The sequence below is a fragment of the Cibotium barometz genome, chromosome 28 (assembly GCF_041138505.1).
Source record: "Cibotium barometz isolate CiBa-2024 chromosome 28, ASM4113850v1, whole genome shotgun sequence".
NCBI classification, from domain to species: Eukaryota; Viridiplantae; Streptophyta; class Polypodiopsida; order Cyatheales; family Cibotiaceae; genus Cibotium; species Cibotium barometz.
This window is the reverse complement of record NC_141073.1, coordinates 31,008,729-31,026,685: the sequence shown is the minus strand read 5'-3', so window position 1 is coordinate 31,026,685 and position 17,957 is coordinate 31,008,729. Positions and strand designations below refer to the sequence as shown.

Here is a 17,957-nt window from a genome sequence, read left to right as displayed (position 1 = left end):
AAGCTCCGTGCTTGATCACCATTTTTTGATGTGGGTTTGCGATGGGAGCTCTCCTGCATGCACCCCATCGTTGTGGCTTATTGGTGTTTGTCAGCTCCCAATTCTTATTAAGTAGTGTTTATGTGGTGATAATGAGGTTGTAAAATTGTGATTACAGGGAAGCTGAGGACTTAAGCAACCAAGGGAAGAGCTTTGCCAAGCAGGCCGGAGACCAACTTTCGTCTGTGAAGGACAAGCTGAGCAGCTATGCCACCGGTACTCATATATACCTATATATCATTGCAGCCCAACTCTCCCTTCACCCTCTTTGATGTTATGCTTTTATACATGTACCTCATGCATGCGATGTAACCGTTATGTGTTTATACATGTACCTCATGCATGCAATGTAACTGCTTGATGTTATGCTTCTATGCATGTACCCCATCATGCATGCAATGTAACTGGTTGATGTTATGCTTCTATCCATGTACCTCATATGCATGCAATGTAACGCATGGCATAGAACCATCATGTGGATATGATATTAATCACTTCTAAGCTATGGATGATGTCGGTCCTTGCTTGCCTGTGTGTAGGGACAGCCGAGGAAGGCTCTGATACCGCAAAGAGAGCTGCAGAGGAGACCAAGGAGATGGGGAGTACTACCACAGATGTGCTGAAGCAGAAGGCGGCGGCAGTGGGCGAGGGTACGAAAGCCGCACAGGAACAGTTAGAGGCAGCGGCCGCCAATGCAGCAGAAAAGCTCAAGCAGACTGTTGGGTATGCCAAAGATGATGACAAGGAGCTCTAAATGTGCCAATCCTCCTCCTAGCCACATTTCTCAATATTAGTCTTTTTCCTCTTTACCTAAAAAGATAGGTTTTGTGTGCTTATGTATGATAAGACAACATAGTTGATCCTTTTCAAGTTTTGCCCTCTACCTCTACATTGAAGTCTTTGCTCTTCTCGTAAGTGACTCTTGACAACTAGCCTTATTTCTTAAAACAAGTAATTATAGCTTTGAAGCATTTTCTGGCAGAAGCCAGTTTTATAGTACAATTACAAGAACCATGTATGTGTGTCTCTCTTATGTACCTGTGTGCGCGATATAGACACACATGGACACCACGCCGTGACACAAGCATGTGTGTACAAATACACACGTTTAGTTTGTGCGTGCTCGTGTATATATAAATGTATGCGTGCATGTGTGCATGTATATTGTGTGTGTAAGTGTGCGATGTGTGTGCAGGCACGTGTCTATATAAGTGTGTGTGCAGGTCCATGATTGTACAGTTGTGTGTATATAAGCATATGTGAGGTGGACGCTTGTTGAGACCGTCCCTACATGACTGTCGAAACTTGCAACAAATAGACAACCAGCAATACATGGCTTTCTTTGACTGCTTATAGGCAATCATATCCCTGGCCTCTACAAAGGGGCCTTAGTTGTATCATGATATTTTGTTTGTGGGTTTTCATCTCGCAACTGCCGAAACTTGCAAGAAATAGACGACCAGCAATACATGGCCTTCTTTGACTACTTCTAGGTAGTCACATCCCTGGCCCCTACAAAGGGGCCTTAGTTGTATCATAATGTTTTGTTTGGGGGTTTTGACCTCGCAATGAGGTTTCCCACTAGTAATATAAGAACTGCTATAAAAAAAAGTGTGTTTTTTTTGGGGGGGGGGGTGTGTTTTGATGGTATGTATATGCATATACGTGTGTATTCTCTACATAATTGTGTATGTATGTGTATATGTACACGCATTCCATGCACAGATACATCATAAATACATGCGTGTATGCTACATAATTGTGTCTATGTATGTATTTATGTGTGCGTGCACGCATTCCGTGCACAGATACATTATAAATACATGCATGCACGCATGTGCACACAAATTAGTGATGTATATATTAATGTGTTTATACGTGGGGGGGGGATGTATTGTATATATGTATTTATACATGTACACGTGTGGAGGGTGTATTAGTTTTATAAGTATTTATACACGTGTGGGGGAGGTATATTAGTGTTATATATATTTAGTATACATGTGTGTATATGTATATACGTGTGTATATGATGTATATACGTGTGTGTATTCTACATAATTGTGTAAATGTGAGTAAACATAACTATGTAAATGAGAACAAACATAACTATGTAAATGTGCGCGTGCCACGCGCGCGCATGAACATTATATATACGTGTGTACGTGCGCACAAATTATTATATGTATATATAATACCATCATCAAGCATACCGTTATTCAAGACTTATTGGAATCAATTGGACATCGTGTATGCTACGTAATATGCTATATAAACTGCAAACAAGAAATAAGCTCGTGTTCTTCGTCTCTTTTTATGGCCTTGAATATCAAGCATAACATCATCCAAAAGCCCTTCTAGTAGAACCACTGGGGATGTTCACGATTATCTTTGGCAAGGGGAGAGGGATTGTAAGATCCACTAGGATCTCCCTAAACTAGGGATGTTCACGATTATCTTTGGCAAGGGGAGAGGGAGTGTAAGATCCACCAAGATACAACCAAATTAGTACCAAATAGAAGGGGCGCAGGATAGCCCACCTCCCAACCCTAGATTCCATCTAGAATCACCCTCGAGTCGGAGGCTAGGTCTCCAATCCTACGAACCATGCCATTCAACACTAGTTTACCACCAATGCCTACCTACAAGCCTTTAGCATGACCATCTATGATTCATAAAATCCAATCATGTCGGTGATGATATTCTTGGTCCATCATAGACCATGGAGTGAATCTCGCTGAATGATAATAACCCAAGTGTCACTTATATAGTGGTTCTACTGCTACTATAAATAACTATCCGGCCATAAATAGCCAGTATACTTGGTATTATTAACAATAGCCTTAGCCGCCTATATCAGCCTTCTTTCCCTACTCCCAAGGATCTCCTAACCCTATCTGATTAAGCCACTAATCTCAAGGATTAGCATTAGGTACGTAACATACTTCCTATCCAAGAATCAGCTCAATTGAAGCTGCTATTCCTCTAGATTATCATCGTGGAAACAAGGCAAACCAAAACCTACTCAAGCTCTTGAGAAAAACCTAAAATCACCCAACAGGAAGTTGGAAAACCTAAAATCATTGAGAGAACTGTCTACTCAAGCTCTTGAGAAAAACCTAAAATCACCCAACAGGAAGTGGGAAAACCTAAAATCATTGAGAGAACTGTCTGTTAGCTACAAAATAATACCTCATACCTAGGGAATAACTTCCCAACCTTCCCCAATCGCAATGTCTCAACACTCGGGTACTCTCAAACAACCTAGCATTCCAATGGTGAATGCCTCCTATCACAATATAATCGTGCTCTAGCGTGAGCACTCTTGATAGCATCCGCATGTGATACACCAACTAGCTATCCTCTCGAAAGTCTCTAGCCACATCAATCCAAATACCCGTAAGTCCCATAGTTACCAGAGATGCAGGTTGATAACAGTACGTTAGCATACTCAGACTGTAATCAATATCTGAATGCTAGTACAACATAGACAAAGCCAACTGTAGGGATGTACCTCTCCCAATCAGATGGTCACCTAGAGACATATGCATAAAGCATATCCTCCAAAACCTGATGCACCCTCCTATTTGTCCCACACCCCGAGGATAATCAGCAAATACTCCCCTATTCGAGAATCATATAACTATCAGGTATCTCTGCACTCTCATCATAAGTAACCTTAGAGAATTCTCCTATCAGGAACGTGTTCAATCTGAAACAACATTGATATAAGACATCGAGACCATGTTCAAACCAAAACACCACCGATAAAACCCCTCTAGTTACCTTCGAGTTCTAAAGTCTCAAGAAAATCGAGGCCATCGAAACCCGCACTAAACATAACCTAGTTATCAGCAGTCCTATGCTTAACATCATCGTAGGCAAATTTGACCAAATCATATGTTCTCTTGGTGCCAAATGCATACAAAATTCTGCTAGAATGATATATTCTCTCTGTTGTGCCTTATAGACCAAGGATAATCATCATGAGTAGAAACTCAATCCGATCAATCATGACTGCCTAAAGTACCTAGAAATTTCAAGTTCTTCCCAATCACTATGGGGGTAATCCAGATGCCAAACATCACAATGTTATTGGGACAGGGTCAAATTAGTATAATCCCACCAGTCAACACGCTACCACACAGTCCTGGATAACAAATCCAATAACCGTATATTTTCCACACTAGAGAATAGATCGCATACCTCATGAACAAAGGCAAGTAAAACAATAGTGTTACCATCCAGCACGAGTTATGGATCACATCATAGGTTAAAACATCTACCTCACCAAAAACCTGTAAACCATATATGAAGTAGACCCTAGCGTCCCATACCACCAGAGGATACGCCTCATATACGTTTTACAAATCCATCACTCACCACTCTATGGACCCTGAATATTTAAATTGCTAGCTATATCCGACACACAAACTAAACCTTCACAGAAGAATAAATATATCCATGAAATCCACTAAAATGCCATCATTGATTATAATCTCTAAGCCTAGATCTCTGCAAAATATATGTGCATGCCTCAAGGTCCACTGGTAACGCAATTGGTTTCCCAACACCACTCAAAACATGCAAAACATAACAACTTCACCATACTAATGACAAAACAAAGAGTTTCACCACCCAAATGCTAGATCCAATCATAGATGCAATCAATTCGCAAACAACACTCCAATCATCTACAATCCCCAATCCATTTTTCCCTCTTACTTGTAATTGATTCAAAAATCAATGCGTCAAACCTTTACTCAACTAACACCCAAACATAAATATGGATGCATCCAAAAATCCTATATGTAACATATATCCTAGCATCCCATACCACCAAGGAGGTCTTATACTCCATATAAGACCTCCTTTAGACCCATAAATCCATGTTAGAGTGATCAATTCCTTCCTAGACCTTGTAAACTCTTACCTGTATGTCGGCCACTTTTAGGTAAGACCCCCACATCAATTTGCCAATACAACATTCCCTAAGATCTCCTCCATGAAAGTAACAACTACGAATAGTCACTACACAACTAGTCATTAGCACTCTGATCTGACAAACGTGGATAGCGATTGAAGTAACAACCTTGAGATGAAATTTCTTCATGGATAGTTGTCAAATTGGCTAATCACTAATAAACTCTAAAAGTGAGGATTCCCCATGTCAATCTTGGTAAGCATGATAAACATGACAAACATGCTGGCCAAAATCCAAATATCCAGTGCCATGCTATCAAATATCCCTCTCATCATCCCCTGATATCCACCAGTGCCATGCTATCAAATATCCCTCTCATCATCCCCTGATATCCACCAGGTAGCTACAATCACAAGGGTCCACAATATAAAATGTGTGTGTCCCCCTTGTAGTACACAACGCACAACATGTGTATCAGAGAAACCACACATCCCACATCGCATGCTCAAATCCAACAAGTCTCTAAAAACCCTGTAACATGTGTCAGAAACATGCTCTCCATATCTAAGTCAACAACTCAAACACCACATTGAACTCATCTCGAAACTGTCTTGAAATCCACCCACATAGTGGGTTTGTGTACCGGCTCTCTCCACCTCATAAGGAGACTCCTCACAGACACTGAAACCGTTCATGTAGTAGTGGTTGAACCAACCACTGCCCTGTGAAATATTATCACCCGTTTCCACAAAAGCTGAATATCAGCAAGGAACTGAGCCTGCAATTTGACTATCTACTCCTTGAAGTAAATTTTCTCCAACACCCCCTCTACGATGGCCCGTTGAACCTCCATATGAGCTCCTGGCCAGTGAGGATAGTTTCCCTCATGGTCGTAGAAATCTCACAACAATGGAGCCATTCCACCATGGGTAAGAGATCAAAAGTGGAGAATGAAGGCAACATCGCAAGATAACCTATGTGATTAATTTTGGCGTTTCACATTTAAAGAGAGAACGCGACACGTTCACGCGAGAAAAGATGAGAGAATGTGCAAAGAAAAGCACCGCCTACCTATGTGTATCCAAGAGACATTCTCCAAAGTTTTGTCACGCACTGCGTTAAGGTAAGTTTGCTTTAGTCCACTTTTAAAGTAAAAGGCACAAATCCATGTGCTTTCCACACCAAAAAATTAATTTATTTTAGTCTTTCTTTATACTAAAATATAATTAGCAACTATTAAGCTAATTAAGTGCCCTAATCTAAATATGAATAAGTTCAGAGCTAAGAAATTGTATGTATATTAAGGCTCCAAAGGTCAATTTTGGGGTTGGTGTTGAGATTTTAGGGGTAGATTGCTCCTATCTAGGGCCGAATTGTAGAGCCTAATCTTATGCTAAACAACTTAAAAAGCAAATCAAGAATTTTTCTAAGAAATCAGCCTAATTTTCCTAAATCTTAATTTCAGCCATTAATCTCAGTTTCGAAGCATGGAAGTAGACTTACCCCTTTTGTAGAAGAAGAAAAAAGCCTCAGGTCAGAGCTTGGGCAGCCTCCCCTCCTTGAAGTTGGTGCAGACTTCTCCTCTCCGGTTGAGGAGCAACAACAGCAAAGTGATGAGAAGAGTGTGTTGATGACTCCTAGGCATCCCTCCCTCTCTTTTATAGGTTTTCTTGACCATAGAGCACTTTAAAAGGACTCAACAGTACTACAATGCCATGAGGCATTGTTAGCAAATTCAACCAAATGAAGGTAAGTCATAGGTTTATGGGTGCAATAGCGTCAGAGAATATCTTCAATCACTTGGTTAACTTTCTCAGTATGGCCCTCTATCGCAAGGTAATAAGTTGTACTAAGAGCCAAAGTATGGCCTTTAGAGATACTATGGCTATGTCTACAATAGCAATGTAAATTTTTCTTGTCAAGCTACTTTAGTCATATAATTTATTACCACCCAAATGAAATCATATGTGGGCATTACCACTAGGATGGAATCATATGTAAGCAGTCTGTAATAAAGTACATGCTACTGCATTCCCACTGTCTTAGGAATGCCCATGAGGGATGAAGTTTTCCTAGTACCTTCATTCTTTCCGCCTTGACGTGTTGGCATACCGAGCATTGAAGCTCCACTTCAAGGAGTGGATATCATTTTGGCAATGCCAACCATAACCCAAAGATTGGCTACGGTTCACACACCATCTGGTTTGTGAAAAATAATAAAGAATTTTTCCTTAAGTATTAATTCAAGGGAGAACTGAGTCCTTTGTTGATTCATATTAAGAAAAGGCAAAGTTTGCCTTGAGAAACAAAGAGAACCTTCATGGTATTAATCAATCAATTGATGGCTATGCCTCACACACCAACAAGTCCATCTCTACATCCATTTCTTCGATTGTTTCATGGAAGAACTACCTCCAAGATTTCCAAAAGCGAGACCAAAGAATCACAAAATTGAGAGAATGCCTAAAAATTCTCTACCTCGTAAAGCTCCATATAGAGTTAACATAGTGGAGCAGAGCAAAAGGAAATCCAAAAACAAATTGAGGAGTTGCTGGACAGAGGTTAGATTAGACCCAACAGCTCACTATTTGGTGCTCCAACACTCTTTGTCAAGAAGACAAAGGCCCTTCCGAATGCATGTTGACTATTGTGCTCTTAACAAGATCACAGAAAAAAAACAATTACCCAATCCCTGGGTAAATGACTTGCTGGACAACCTTCAAGGATTTTGGGAGTTCACCAAAACTAACCTCAAATCAAGTTAATATCAAGTTCGTATTGCGGAAGAAGCTATCTATAAAACAGCATTCGAAACTCAAGCAGGTCACTCGAGTTCTTGGTTATGCCTTTTGGATTGATCAATGCTCCAACAACCTTTAGCAGAATGGTGAACGAGATATTTCTTAAATTCCAAAAAAAAAATGTTGTGTTGTCGATGGTATCTTATGCTTTAGCAAAGATCATCAAGAATATGAGCAACATCTAGAAAAAGTATTCTCACTCTTTAAGGAATTAAATCTCTGCCAATTGTGACAAAGGTCCGAGATACTCGTAACAATTAAGGGGAGAAGCTGCGTACTGTTTTTCTGCGTGTAGTTAACCTTTCTTCAGCAACGGTGGCCTGCACACTGAAAGTTGGCTCGTTGAAATCAGGACTAGGTATAGCAAAAAAGGTGGTACTAGATGTCACCGGCACCACAACTTCAAAGATCAAAGAGCATACAACCATTTTCATGACATAACATCCATGTAGCAGCTGTGTTCCTTGCACCGAACCAAAAAAGTTTAAGAGGCCTTACAAACTTGCTCACCTGTTTTCAGGGTGTCACCTGAAAAGGCTGGTGGTGGACGAGGAAAATCCCCTGTCAGCTGCAAAGGCAGGTCAGGGTGCCAACCAAAAAGGCGGGAGTCCAACTGGCTTTACTTTTGTGTAGAGGGTGGGCAGGGGATAGAGTTAGATTTCCCATCCACGAGGGAGGGTCAGGGGAGATGTTCCCGTGTCAGCTAAGGAGGAGGGTGTCCAACAAGTGTGTAACCCCCTAAGATGCCTGAATGCAACCCAATAAGAAACCATCCAATGTATAATATTGAATCCAAGTTTTCCTTGTGACAACAGATGAGAAACTACCCTTCCATTAAGTTGGCAAATCTGCAGTAGCTTCTGTACAAACTGACAAAGCATTGGAGGATGAGTCCTATACCAACATCACACCGCCAAGAGAGTGGAATATATAATACTTGATCTTAATACAAGTCCAATAAACATGGATAAGGGGTTTTTCCTTCTTAAAATAATTATATACAGAAGAAAAAATTGCCCAATTAAATCCTTGCTGTTGATATCGTGGGATCCTGGCCATCTATTCCTAGTAAAATATCAATTCCACCTCTTTGCATTCTTTGTGATCTTGCCCTTCGCTTTACCTGCCTGAAAAGACTGGGCCTTCTGCTTCTTTTGCAGCTCTTTCTCCGCCTGAGAGAGGCAACTAGAGGGTGTTACTCACATAGATAACAACATGTCATAATGACATCAAGACACAAATTTTTTCATTACAAAATCCCTCTGAAGGAAGCAAGATCACAGCTAACCTTGGACATCTTAGATTTGGCCTTCACAATGGGGGCCATTGCATCAATTTCTTTCTCTCTCTCAAGTTCACTCTTTCGAGCTTCTAGATTTTGTTCAAGGTAATACTGCTCAGAAAAACATTCACCCACAAAATCAAAATCCATAATTGTTTTCACAATGAAGACGTTTAAGAGCAAAACAAGGCAACATAAGGTTTTACATTGTAGTCTCCTGCATAGTTTTGGAGCTTTTTGTCCTTAACCTCAACCACCCGATTGACTATCTGCCTTAAAAAGTACCGGTCATGGGATACAGCAATCACTGTACCCTTGTATTCTCGAATGGCCTCCTGTATTCGAAAACCCCATATATCACAGGCAAACAAAGCAAGGCATTGTAAAATATCAACCAAAAAAATACCTCTTAAAACAAAAGCGGCATGAAAGCTGCCCACTATGAAATAAGTGAATACCTCAAGCATCTCTTTTGAGGGAATATCCAAGTGATTGGTGGGCTCATCCAAAACAAGTAAAGTTGATGGAGTCACCATAAATTTGCAAAGAGCTAATCGTGCCTGTGACAAACCCATATCCAGCCTAGTTCACCAGTTGCCTTTCCAAAAGATGTTGATGTCATGTTTGTGTGTACAGCACCGAAGTTGCAAACCACAGAAAAACTGTGGAGCACACTCTAAAGCTCTTAAATATAATTCAGACCTCAATTCTTAGCATACGTTACACATTGTCTGGGGGAGTGAATTTAAGAAAGGGTGGTGAATGTGCATGTCCATGCATTTGTGTGCCTGTGTGCAGGTGTGCATGTGTGCCTATGCCTGGGCACGTGCGCATGGGTTTTTAAAATTATTCCCAACTCCTAAAGGTATATATCTTGCTTGATACCAATTTCTATAGCTTCTAATTATATAAAAGAAAGAGCTCAAAAATTCACAACAATCACCTTTTCTCCACCACTAAGAAATGCCACTTTTCGATCCACCATCTCTGCTTTGAAGTTACAGCGGCCAAGAAGTCCCTTAATGTCATTCAGGTTCCAATCTTCAGCCGCCTCAACCACTGTTTGTAAAACAGTCTTTTCCAGATCCAGCACTTCTGCCTGCAAAAAACAGGGTATCACCCCAGTGAGATAGCTATGTTTATGTTTTCTTTCTGTTTTATTTTCCATTCCATGATGAGATATGCCATGGACATTATTGTATCACTTTGGTCTCATAGGCCCATTGGGTCTTTAGTAGACGCTTAATATATCTTTCTTTCTTTCTCTCTTTTCTAGTGTTTTATTTTTCTGTTTTACCAGGATCAGTGTAACACTTGCATAATTTGTAACACCTTTTTGTCTCATAGACCCTAGTGGTCTTTTGAAGACGTTAATAAAAATCTCACTCTCTCTCTCTTTTCTGCCGACTATGCCACACAGAGGTTGAGACGGAGGAGCATTACATATGCCGCTGCCCAGTATACTATGAGGGGTTCGGTCCACTCTCAAAGATCATTGACTTCTAGGACCAGCGTTGCCTGGGCCTCTTCCTGCTTGAGCTCCGCAGACACAGGGACACCTTCTTGAGACACAGGCCCCAGCCACCCTGCCCCCTCCCTCGGTAGCCAACCATCACCAGTTTCTTCCGGACCCAAGAGGTGGAGGAAACCGACATAGTGGATCTTGTGGACCTTCCACGAGCTACTCTGGACCTACCTCGCCCGAGAGGAGTTACCTCGGACCGAGCCTCTGCACTCCAGCGTGCCCGACGCCCTCGACCCCCCCGTCGGCCACGATCACCTCATCAGCTCCAGATCCAGGACATGCTCCACGGCCATCGAGCTACCTTTCCACGTGACATAGCTGAGGGAGACCTCTCGGCCATACTCGTCAACCCCATGCTTGACATTTTGGAGAGTGGTATACCATCTACTCGGAGCTGATGTTGCTCCCATGTTTTTATGTTCTTAGTTTTCCATGAGACGAGTTTCCATGGACAGTTTTGTATCACCCCAATGAGATAGCTATATTTATGTTTTCGTTCTGTTTTATTTTCCATTCCATGATGAGATATGCCATGGACATTATTGTACCACTTTGGTCTCATAGGCCCATTGGGTCTTTAGTAGACGCTTAATATATCTTTCTTTCTTTCTTTCTCTCTCTCTCTCAGGGCCAACCAGGATATGCAGAATGCAACAGCATATGGTAGACACTTCTTGGAGATGGGGGCTATGTATGAGTTGGTTATACATAACGGGGTGTCCGATGGCCACAGCTTGAAGCTCACCCATAGTGTATCCACCCGCCCTTGCAAGTGCGTCGTTTCACTTACGGTCAGACAACCTTACATGTTTCCCGCATAGCGGAGGTCCTAGTACGGTGGATTACCCCATGGGGTTTCCTGCTCTCATGCCACATCCTAGACTTCACCATCCCTGTTGCGCTTTTTATCCACCTGTAGAGGCGATGCCACCGAGGAAGCACTTGAGCTATCACCTCATTGGCCAAGCACCTCTACCACTTGAGATATCACCTCACTGGCGCTAATATGATCTTTTTATATGGATGCTGGCTTGAAATCAAGGCGACGAGCAGGACGTACCAAGATGCTGGCTTGAAATCGAAACGACGAGCAAGATGCATTGAAATTGAATATACCAGCACTTTTCTTTTCTTTTTTAAGAAGGAAAATCAAAGAAATTACTTTTTTTTTTAAGAAGGAAAATCAAAGAAATTACCACGTGACTCAACAATGTTTCACAATTTCTATTTTTGCCTTATGGCTGCCTGTGTAACCAGTTAGATCAGACCTGAGAACAGGGATGTGGCATGTGACTTACTCATCCATAGATAAGCCCAAATAATGGTGCACAAGAGGTCCAAACACCCCTTCACCTACTGACCCACATGCACGAACAACATGCGCTCGGCTCAAAACAAGGAAAGTTAAGCAATGCTACACCTGATTTTGCTCAAAATAATTAGGGACAACTCGGTGCTCTCCAAGATGTACATCACCAGATGTTGGTTCTTCCATACCCATCAACAATCGTAGCAATGTGCTTTTCCCACATCCATTCGGTCCAATGATTGCAAGTTTCTCACCTCTTTCGATGAGTAGATCAGCCCCGTCAAACAAGACCTGCCATCCGGACAACAACAGGTGAAGGTAACCATTAAGAAACACCCAAAAAAAAAAACTAGTTGATTTGTCAACTTATGCTTGGCCTACCATCCCATCATACTCCAAATGTAATTTCTTGATTTCAGCAACAACAAGGCCACTGCGTTCCATTTCAGGAAATCGAAACTTGATTGCCTTGTGCTCAAAAGGCTTTTCAACTTGATCCTCATTTTGAATCTTCTCCAATTGCTGGAACACATGAGCAGCAAAAAGATGATGTATCAGCAGCTTTGGCCTGGAGTAGCAAGAACTCACAAATATGTCAGTTGTGCTTGCGTTTAAGTGAGCATGTTCATAGAAGAGAACAAGGTCAACAGGCTCAAAATTGGCCGAACTTCATCCATGATGATGGAGTGCAGACACCCCAAACTCAGTCAACACATCTTTTTGGCCACAGCCCTTAAGCATTGGGAACTACCAATGCAGGGTGATCAACAATAGCGTGAGAGTGCTGGCAGTGGCCGCCACAATCCAAATTAGACAATAACAATATGAAAGGATCTACTCAAGGAAAAAAAAACAAAAAATGTTCAAAAAGTATGAAAATGTTTTCCTTGAAACTTCCCTGACCAAGAGGTTTCAAGAGTTTTTAGAAATGTTTCGCTTCAAAATGTTTCATAGGTTTTGAAATGATGAAACGGGTTTTCTTGTGACTATGAGGCAATGCATAAAACTTCCTGAAAAAAATGAATTTCACTTACTACATAAACTCCAGCACAACTTTGTAGCCTTAAACAAACAGTGGTCCATATGGTACCTTTTCAGCAGTAGTCGCCCGACCAGAATTTGCTCCACCGCTGAGACGTTGTATGATGTCCTTTGTTCTGGCAATTTCCTTTTGCTGCTTTTCCCAGGCCATACGCAGTGCCTCGGCTCTTTCAGCCTTTGCCTGCACATAAGCACTGTAGTTTCCTTCAAACGTTTGTGACACTCCGATGTCTGTTTCTACTATCTTGGTACATAGTTGATCCAAGAAAGCTCGATCATGTGAAACAATCACCATCGGCACATCCTGCCCTTTGAGGTAACCTTCAAGCCATTCAATCGTGGCTAGGTCCAGGTGATTTGTAGGCTCATCCAGTAGTAGCAGGTCCGGGTCCTAGACGACCATCAATGAACAGATTAGTAGGAGTATTAATTGACAGTATATACACATACATAAATACAAAAATTCACACACATACATGTATACATCTACACACATACATATATACATGCATACATCTACACACATACATATATACATGCATTCATATATATGTATGTAGGGGCATGTGTACATACAAACGTGCATACATATGGGCATGCATACAAACATACATGTATGCGCGCGCGCGTGTATGTGTGTGTGTGTGTGTGTGTTTGTGGGGGGGGGTATGCGTGTGTGTAACATGTATGTATATATGTATGTATATGTGTATATGCATGTGCGTGTGTGCATGCGTGTGTGTGTGTGTGTGTGATTTAGTTGCAGGTGCAGTATTGTTGTGTGAGTCATCATCCAACCTGTAGAAGGATCTTGCCAAGAGACATCCTCATCTGCCATCCACCACTGAATGAAGCCACAAGCCTATCACTATCTTCTTGTGAAAAACCCAGCTCAGGCATCATCTTATTGATCTTAACATCAACATCATACATGTCTACTGCTTGTGCTTTTTGCTGTAGTTCATCCAGCTCATCAAGAAGCTTGCCCATGAGCTTCAAGTCCTCGGTAGAGGATTCCAGCGCAGTCTGCACTTCTTCAATCCTTCGGGAGACACACATCTGCTCTGCAAATGCACTCATGAACTCCTCTCTTACAGTTCGACTAGCTACAACTTCAAACTCTTGGGTAAGAAAAGCAATCTTCATATTCTCTTTCGCTTTGATGAGGTTGCCAGAGTCAGGCTCCTCCTCTCCTACAATTATCTTCAACTGTGTGGTCTTGCCAGCTCCATTTACGCCCACAAGACCCACCCTCTCCCCCTTCTTGACATCCCAACTCACATCTTTAAGGACAGTTGCCCCTTTGAAAGTCTTGCTTATGTGCTCCAACTTCACACCAGAGGGTACACTCGAGGCTCCACCGAATCTTCTTTTTGAACCTCTCTCTTGATTGGCACCTTCTATGGAAGACAAATACCTTCATAAGACCACAATATATCCAAGACTTTTAACAAAACAACCTAGGTTAACAACACGCGAATGAAAAGAACATAATGGGAAGAGAGAGAGAGAGAGAGAGAGAGAAGAAGAAGAAGAAGAAGAAGAAGAAGAATGTATTATCGTCCTCTGGGAGCCGATAAACGGCCCATGGGACCTCCACGAAATTATTACAAAGCTGTAAGAAACAAAAAAAAAACAAAGCCTCCTCCCTTCATTGGAGGGAAGAGAGAGAGAGAGAGAGAGAGAGAGGTTTAAACTTTATTCACATCAGCAAAAGACCAAAAAGGCCTAGGAGACCAAAATCAGACTACATCATGCCAGACACCCCATGTTAAGGGAACTAGAGGTGTCTAATATGCTCCCATAATTAGATCTGTACCCCAGACGGGTCTGTCCAAAAGCAGTACCTCAAGCCCGTAGGGGCTCTGGTGCCTCTGAAACAGGTCTGAAATCTGCAGCTGTCATCCATTAATCTTACCCGTGGGCAATGTGCCAAAGTCTGCTGTGAAGTAGTCTACATTGGGACTCAGGAGGCAAGTGGTCTCAGCACAGGATCTGATGTGAGAGACTGGAGCTGTGAATGAGCTTGGTTAGGGTGAGATTGGATAAGGTCCCACTAAAGCCCTGATGCCTCCTGAGTATTCCTGAAATCTCTGTCATACTCTGGGCCACTCAGTAAGCCTGACTTTCAGACGTCAGGATCAAACCTGCTGTTGTGAGGCCGGTAGGAGGTTACCCCAAATGGAACAACCATTCGCTGACCTTGCATCTGTCATCAACCTCTGTGAGAGAGAGAGAGAGAGAGAGAGAGGAACCAGCAATAAACTGGAAAAAAATGGTTTAAAATGGATTATAATTAGAAAAAGAAAAGAAGTTATCTAAACCAAACATTACTTGACATGAACACAAAATAATCTCTACAGCAAATAGAATAGATGAAACTGGCAACCAGCTCAGGAAAAGTTTTCAATGACCGGAATTACGAGCAAGCAAAGTAATGCTGTGATTAAGACCTTAGCATAACCTGACCACTGGATTTTCGAAAAGCCCTGACTTTGATGGAATAGGGAAAGGCCATGGGCAGGTCTTTTCGATAATCAAGCAGCAGCAGCCACCAGCCCATTTCATCTGGGAAAGGAAAACCTCTGGCCTTTCACAGCCAACATGGTTGACCAGGAGGCAGAGGGTTTCCTGGAATAGCTTTAGCAGATTTTTTTAATTGCATGCAGCTGTGCACTTCATTCCATAGAATAACAGCATACGGCCCAGTTTCCTGCTCTCACTACTAGCAACCATGATGGATATGGACGAATCATGATCAGTGCATTTGAAGAAATTAGCAAATAAACACATTTGATATGGCATTTGACCCTCTTTAGTTTAGCAAAACGGATTCTATCACCCAAAGTCCAACATGGACTTATGATGAAGAAGGTGAACCCTTAACACAATAGCATATATTATCTTTGTGTCACTATAAACCAGTGACCCATGGTTCTCACGACGATTTGAAGACATAATCACATGAGCAGCTTTGATTTAAACTAGAGTATAACCTGATCCTATCTCCATGTCCACTGATGCCGTAGAAAGATACAGTTATTTCCCACACTTGACGAAAAACAAAGAGTGATCTTGACTCCATGAGAGACTACTCACCAAGCTTCCAATCATCAACTCCAACATGCATAGCATAGACTATGTAAGCAGATAGGCAGGTTTGGTGTGACCTTGAGGGAATACACAATTTCTATCACACAAAGGCCAACACAAGCAGATAATAAAGAGATGACATCCTTTACAGAGTACTGTATATATTATCAATCTATAACTACACACCCATCGTTATGGGAAACGGAAAGGGGAACGGGAACGGCAGTATTGAGGGATTGAAACAAAGAAATGCCACATCAACAAGGGGGATGCAAAATAAGGGGAGAAGAGGAAGAGGAGAAATACATAAATATACAAGCAAACATGAGAGTTTATGACTGCAGACTAGGGAGAAGAGATCAGTGAGAAGAAAGAACAAAAGAGCAACTAGTATCGCCTTGAATTTGGGGTTTTGAAGGAAACGGAAGGTGTTGTCAAGAAAACTGCCGAAATGGTACGGGGAAGCAGAGGAAATGCATGAAACATGCCAATTTGCTAATGGAAATGTCCGAAACTGCTGAAACAATTTTTGGACCTTTGGACCCCCAGTAACAGCTGAAACAGGCAAAAACCAGAAGTTTCAGGCGTTTCCTGCAACTATGCTATGGACTAGTGACGAATCATGTCAGTGCTATATAATTTTACTTCACAAAGGCCAACAATGTTGAGACGATTTTGAAGTTACCAATACATATTATCTTTCTATGACTACATATTCCTGGCAGCCAGGAGACTATTCCTGTTCAGAAAATGGCTCAACACATTGGGAGCAAGCCTTTCTTGAAAGAAAATGACTGTTTGGAGCCATTGCCAATTGCTCTACTAAGAAGTATACATATACAACATATTATCTGCCTATGACTATATACTTGTGATCCATCAGAGGAGTGATCCCTTCTTACATTAACATAAAACCAGGGCAATGAGAAAAACTATGTTCTGCATACCAAAAAAAAAAACAGAGCTATTGAGAGGATTACAGATACCATGAAGAAAGGGCACCTTCTTCAGTAGACAGGAAAGTATCCACCTTGGTTTCCAGAGCCACAGCAAAGGCACGGGTCCAACTACTTTTCTTCAATCTGAACACCGATCGGTCACTGGATTGAAACACACAAGTGCCCAAATGAGTTCCTGTGGATTTACGATGGGATGCTGATACCCAGAAAAGCTGCTTGAATGGAGGCCTTTTGTTGGCTTTTCTCAACAAATGGAATTGAACCTCCTGCTTTGCGAAATCGGGCGAAACTTGGTGGCCCTGTATAGCTGAGGAGGAGAAGCTCAGTGCCCCCATGTCCATTTTGGGGGGTTCGAAATGGGTAAAAGAAGCCTGGTGGATTCTCACAAAAATAGGTGTAATTCCACTGTTCAGCTTTGTGCAAGCTCTGATGAAATTTGTGTTCAAAACCCAATTTGGGCAGCCCTACAGCCCAAAGTGGGTAGCTCAGAAACTCTGCTGACAGATAGCAATGGAGCTTTACTTCATCGCCCACTTCAAAGGACAACCAGTGTCTTCTGAGAAAGCTTGTATACGCCTTTGTGTGGAGGGGAGATCAGGTGAAGAACTCACGCACCATCTCCCACCACAAAATATAGAGTTCAACCTCCGTTCTTTTTGTTGGCCTCCAAAATATCCTAATTTCTTTTGTTTTTGCTTTTGTGTTGAGGAAAAAAAAAACTTTTCCCCCAAACCCATTTCTTTTTTTTTGGCTTTTGGCTTTTGGGCGCACAGGGGGGAGATTTTAACCCACCACTCTCAAACTCCTTCCTTACCACATTGAAAAGGGTGTCTTGCCACTATGCTACCATGCAAAATAAGCCACCTAAACCTTGTTTTTGTGTGCTTAATTAATTGAACATGATTACTCCTCATATAACTGTTATTTTTTATTCTTTTTTTAAGTAAGAAATTTGTTCAATTTGCATGCTGGAGACGTGTTTCT

At 41.7% G+C, this 17,957-nt stretch overlaps 2 protein-coding genes and 1 long non-coding RNA gene across 5 annotated transcripts in view; 1 reads left to right on the top strand and 2 right to left on the bottom strand.

Annotated features, from left to right (window-relative positions):
- The window catches only part of LOC147622746 (uncharacterized), a 1,562-nt gene extending 509 nt beyond the window's left edge, over positions 1 to 1,053 (top strand). For both annotated transcript variants that reach the window (XM_086822376.1, XM_086822375.1), the window contains 2 exons: positions 158 to 255; positions 579 to 1,053. In XM_086822376.1, the coding sequence (XP_086678502.1) occupies positions 158 to 255; positions 579 to 793 (313 nt within the window). In that variant the 3' untranslated portion in view covers positions 794 to 1,053. The remainder of the gene's footprint in view (positions 1 to 157; positions 256 to 578) is intronic.
- A 6,896-nt stretch (positions 1,054 to 7,949) lies between these two features.
- On the bottom strand, positions 7,950 to 8,416 carry LOC147622745 (uncharacterized). The gene is made up of 2 exons (XR_015269495.1): positions 8,275 to 8,416; positions 7,950 to 8,091 (listed from the first exon to the last, which is right to left on the bottom strand). It is a non-coding gene; the product is annotated as an uncharacterized LOC147622745 (long non-coding RNA).
- A 164-nt stretch (positions 8,417 to 8,580) lies between these two features.
- On the bottom strand, positions 8,581 to 17,643 carry LOC147622744 (ABC transporter F family member 5-like). Of its 2 annotated transcripts, none has more exons than XM_086822374.1 (10): positions 17,017 to 17,643; positions 13,720 to 14,321; positions 12,971 to 13,312; positions 12,262 to 12,402; positions 11,992 to 12,171; positions 9,990 to 10,145; positions 9,505 to 9,606; positions 9,253 to 9,381; positions 9,053 to 9,157; positions 8,581 to 8,936 (listed from the first exon to the last, which is right to left on the bottom strand). In XM_086822374.1, the coding sequence occupies exons 1-10, from the start codon at positions 17,312 to 17,314 to the stop codon at positions 8,841 to 8,843; spliced, it is 2,151 nt and encodes a 716-aa protein (XP_086678500.1). In that variant the 5' UTR covers positions 17,315 to 17,643; the 3' UTR covers positions 8,581 to 8,840. The 2 variants fall into 2 exon arrangements, with proteins under 2 accessions (XP_086678500.1, XP_086678499.1); XM_086822373.1 differs by having other exon boundaries at positions 13,720 to 14,318.
- Positions 17,644 to 17,957: the final 314 nt, after the last annotated feature.

Bases quoted from the DNA above. Each gene is read 5' to 3' on its own strand.
- LOC147622744 (XM_086822374.1), bottom strand. From the start codon at position 17,314: ATGGACATGGGGGCACTGAGCTTCTCCTCCTCAGCTATACAGGGCCAC. The intron at 14,322-17,016 runs GTGCCCTTTCTT...TGTCTTCCATAG, and splicing joins TTTCCTGTCTACTGAAGAAG to AAGGTGCCAATCAAGAGAGA. The intron at 8,937-9,052 runs GTTAGCTGTGAT...TGCCTCTCTCAG, and splicing joins CCAAATCTAAGATGTCCAAG to GCGGAGAAAGAGCTGCAAAA.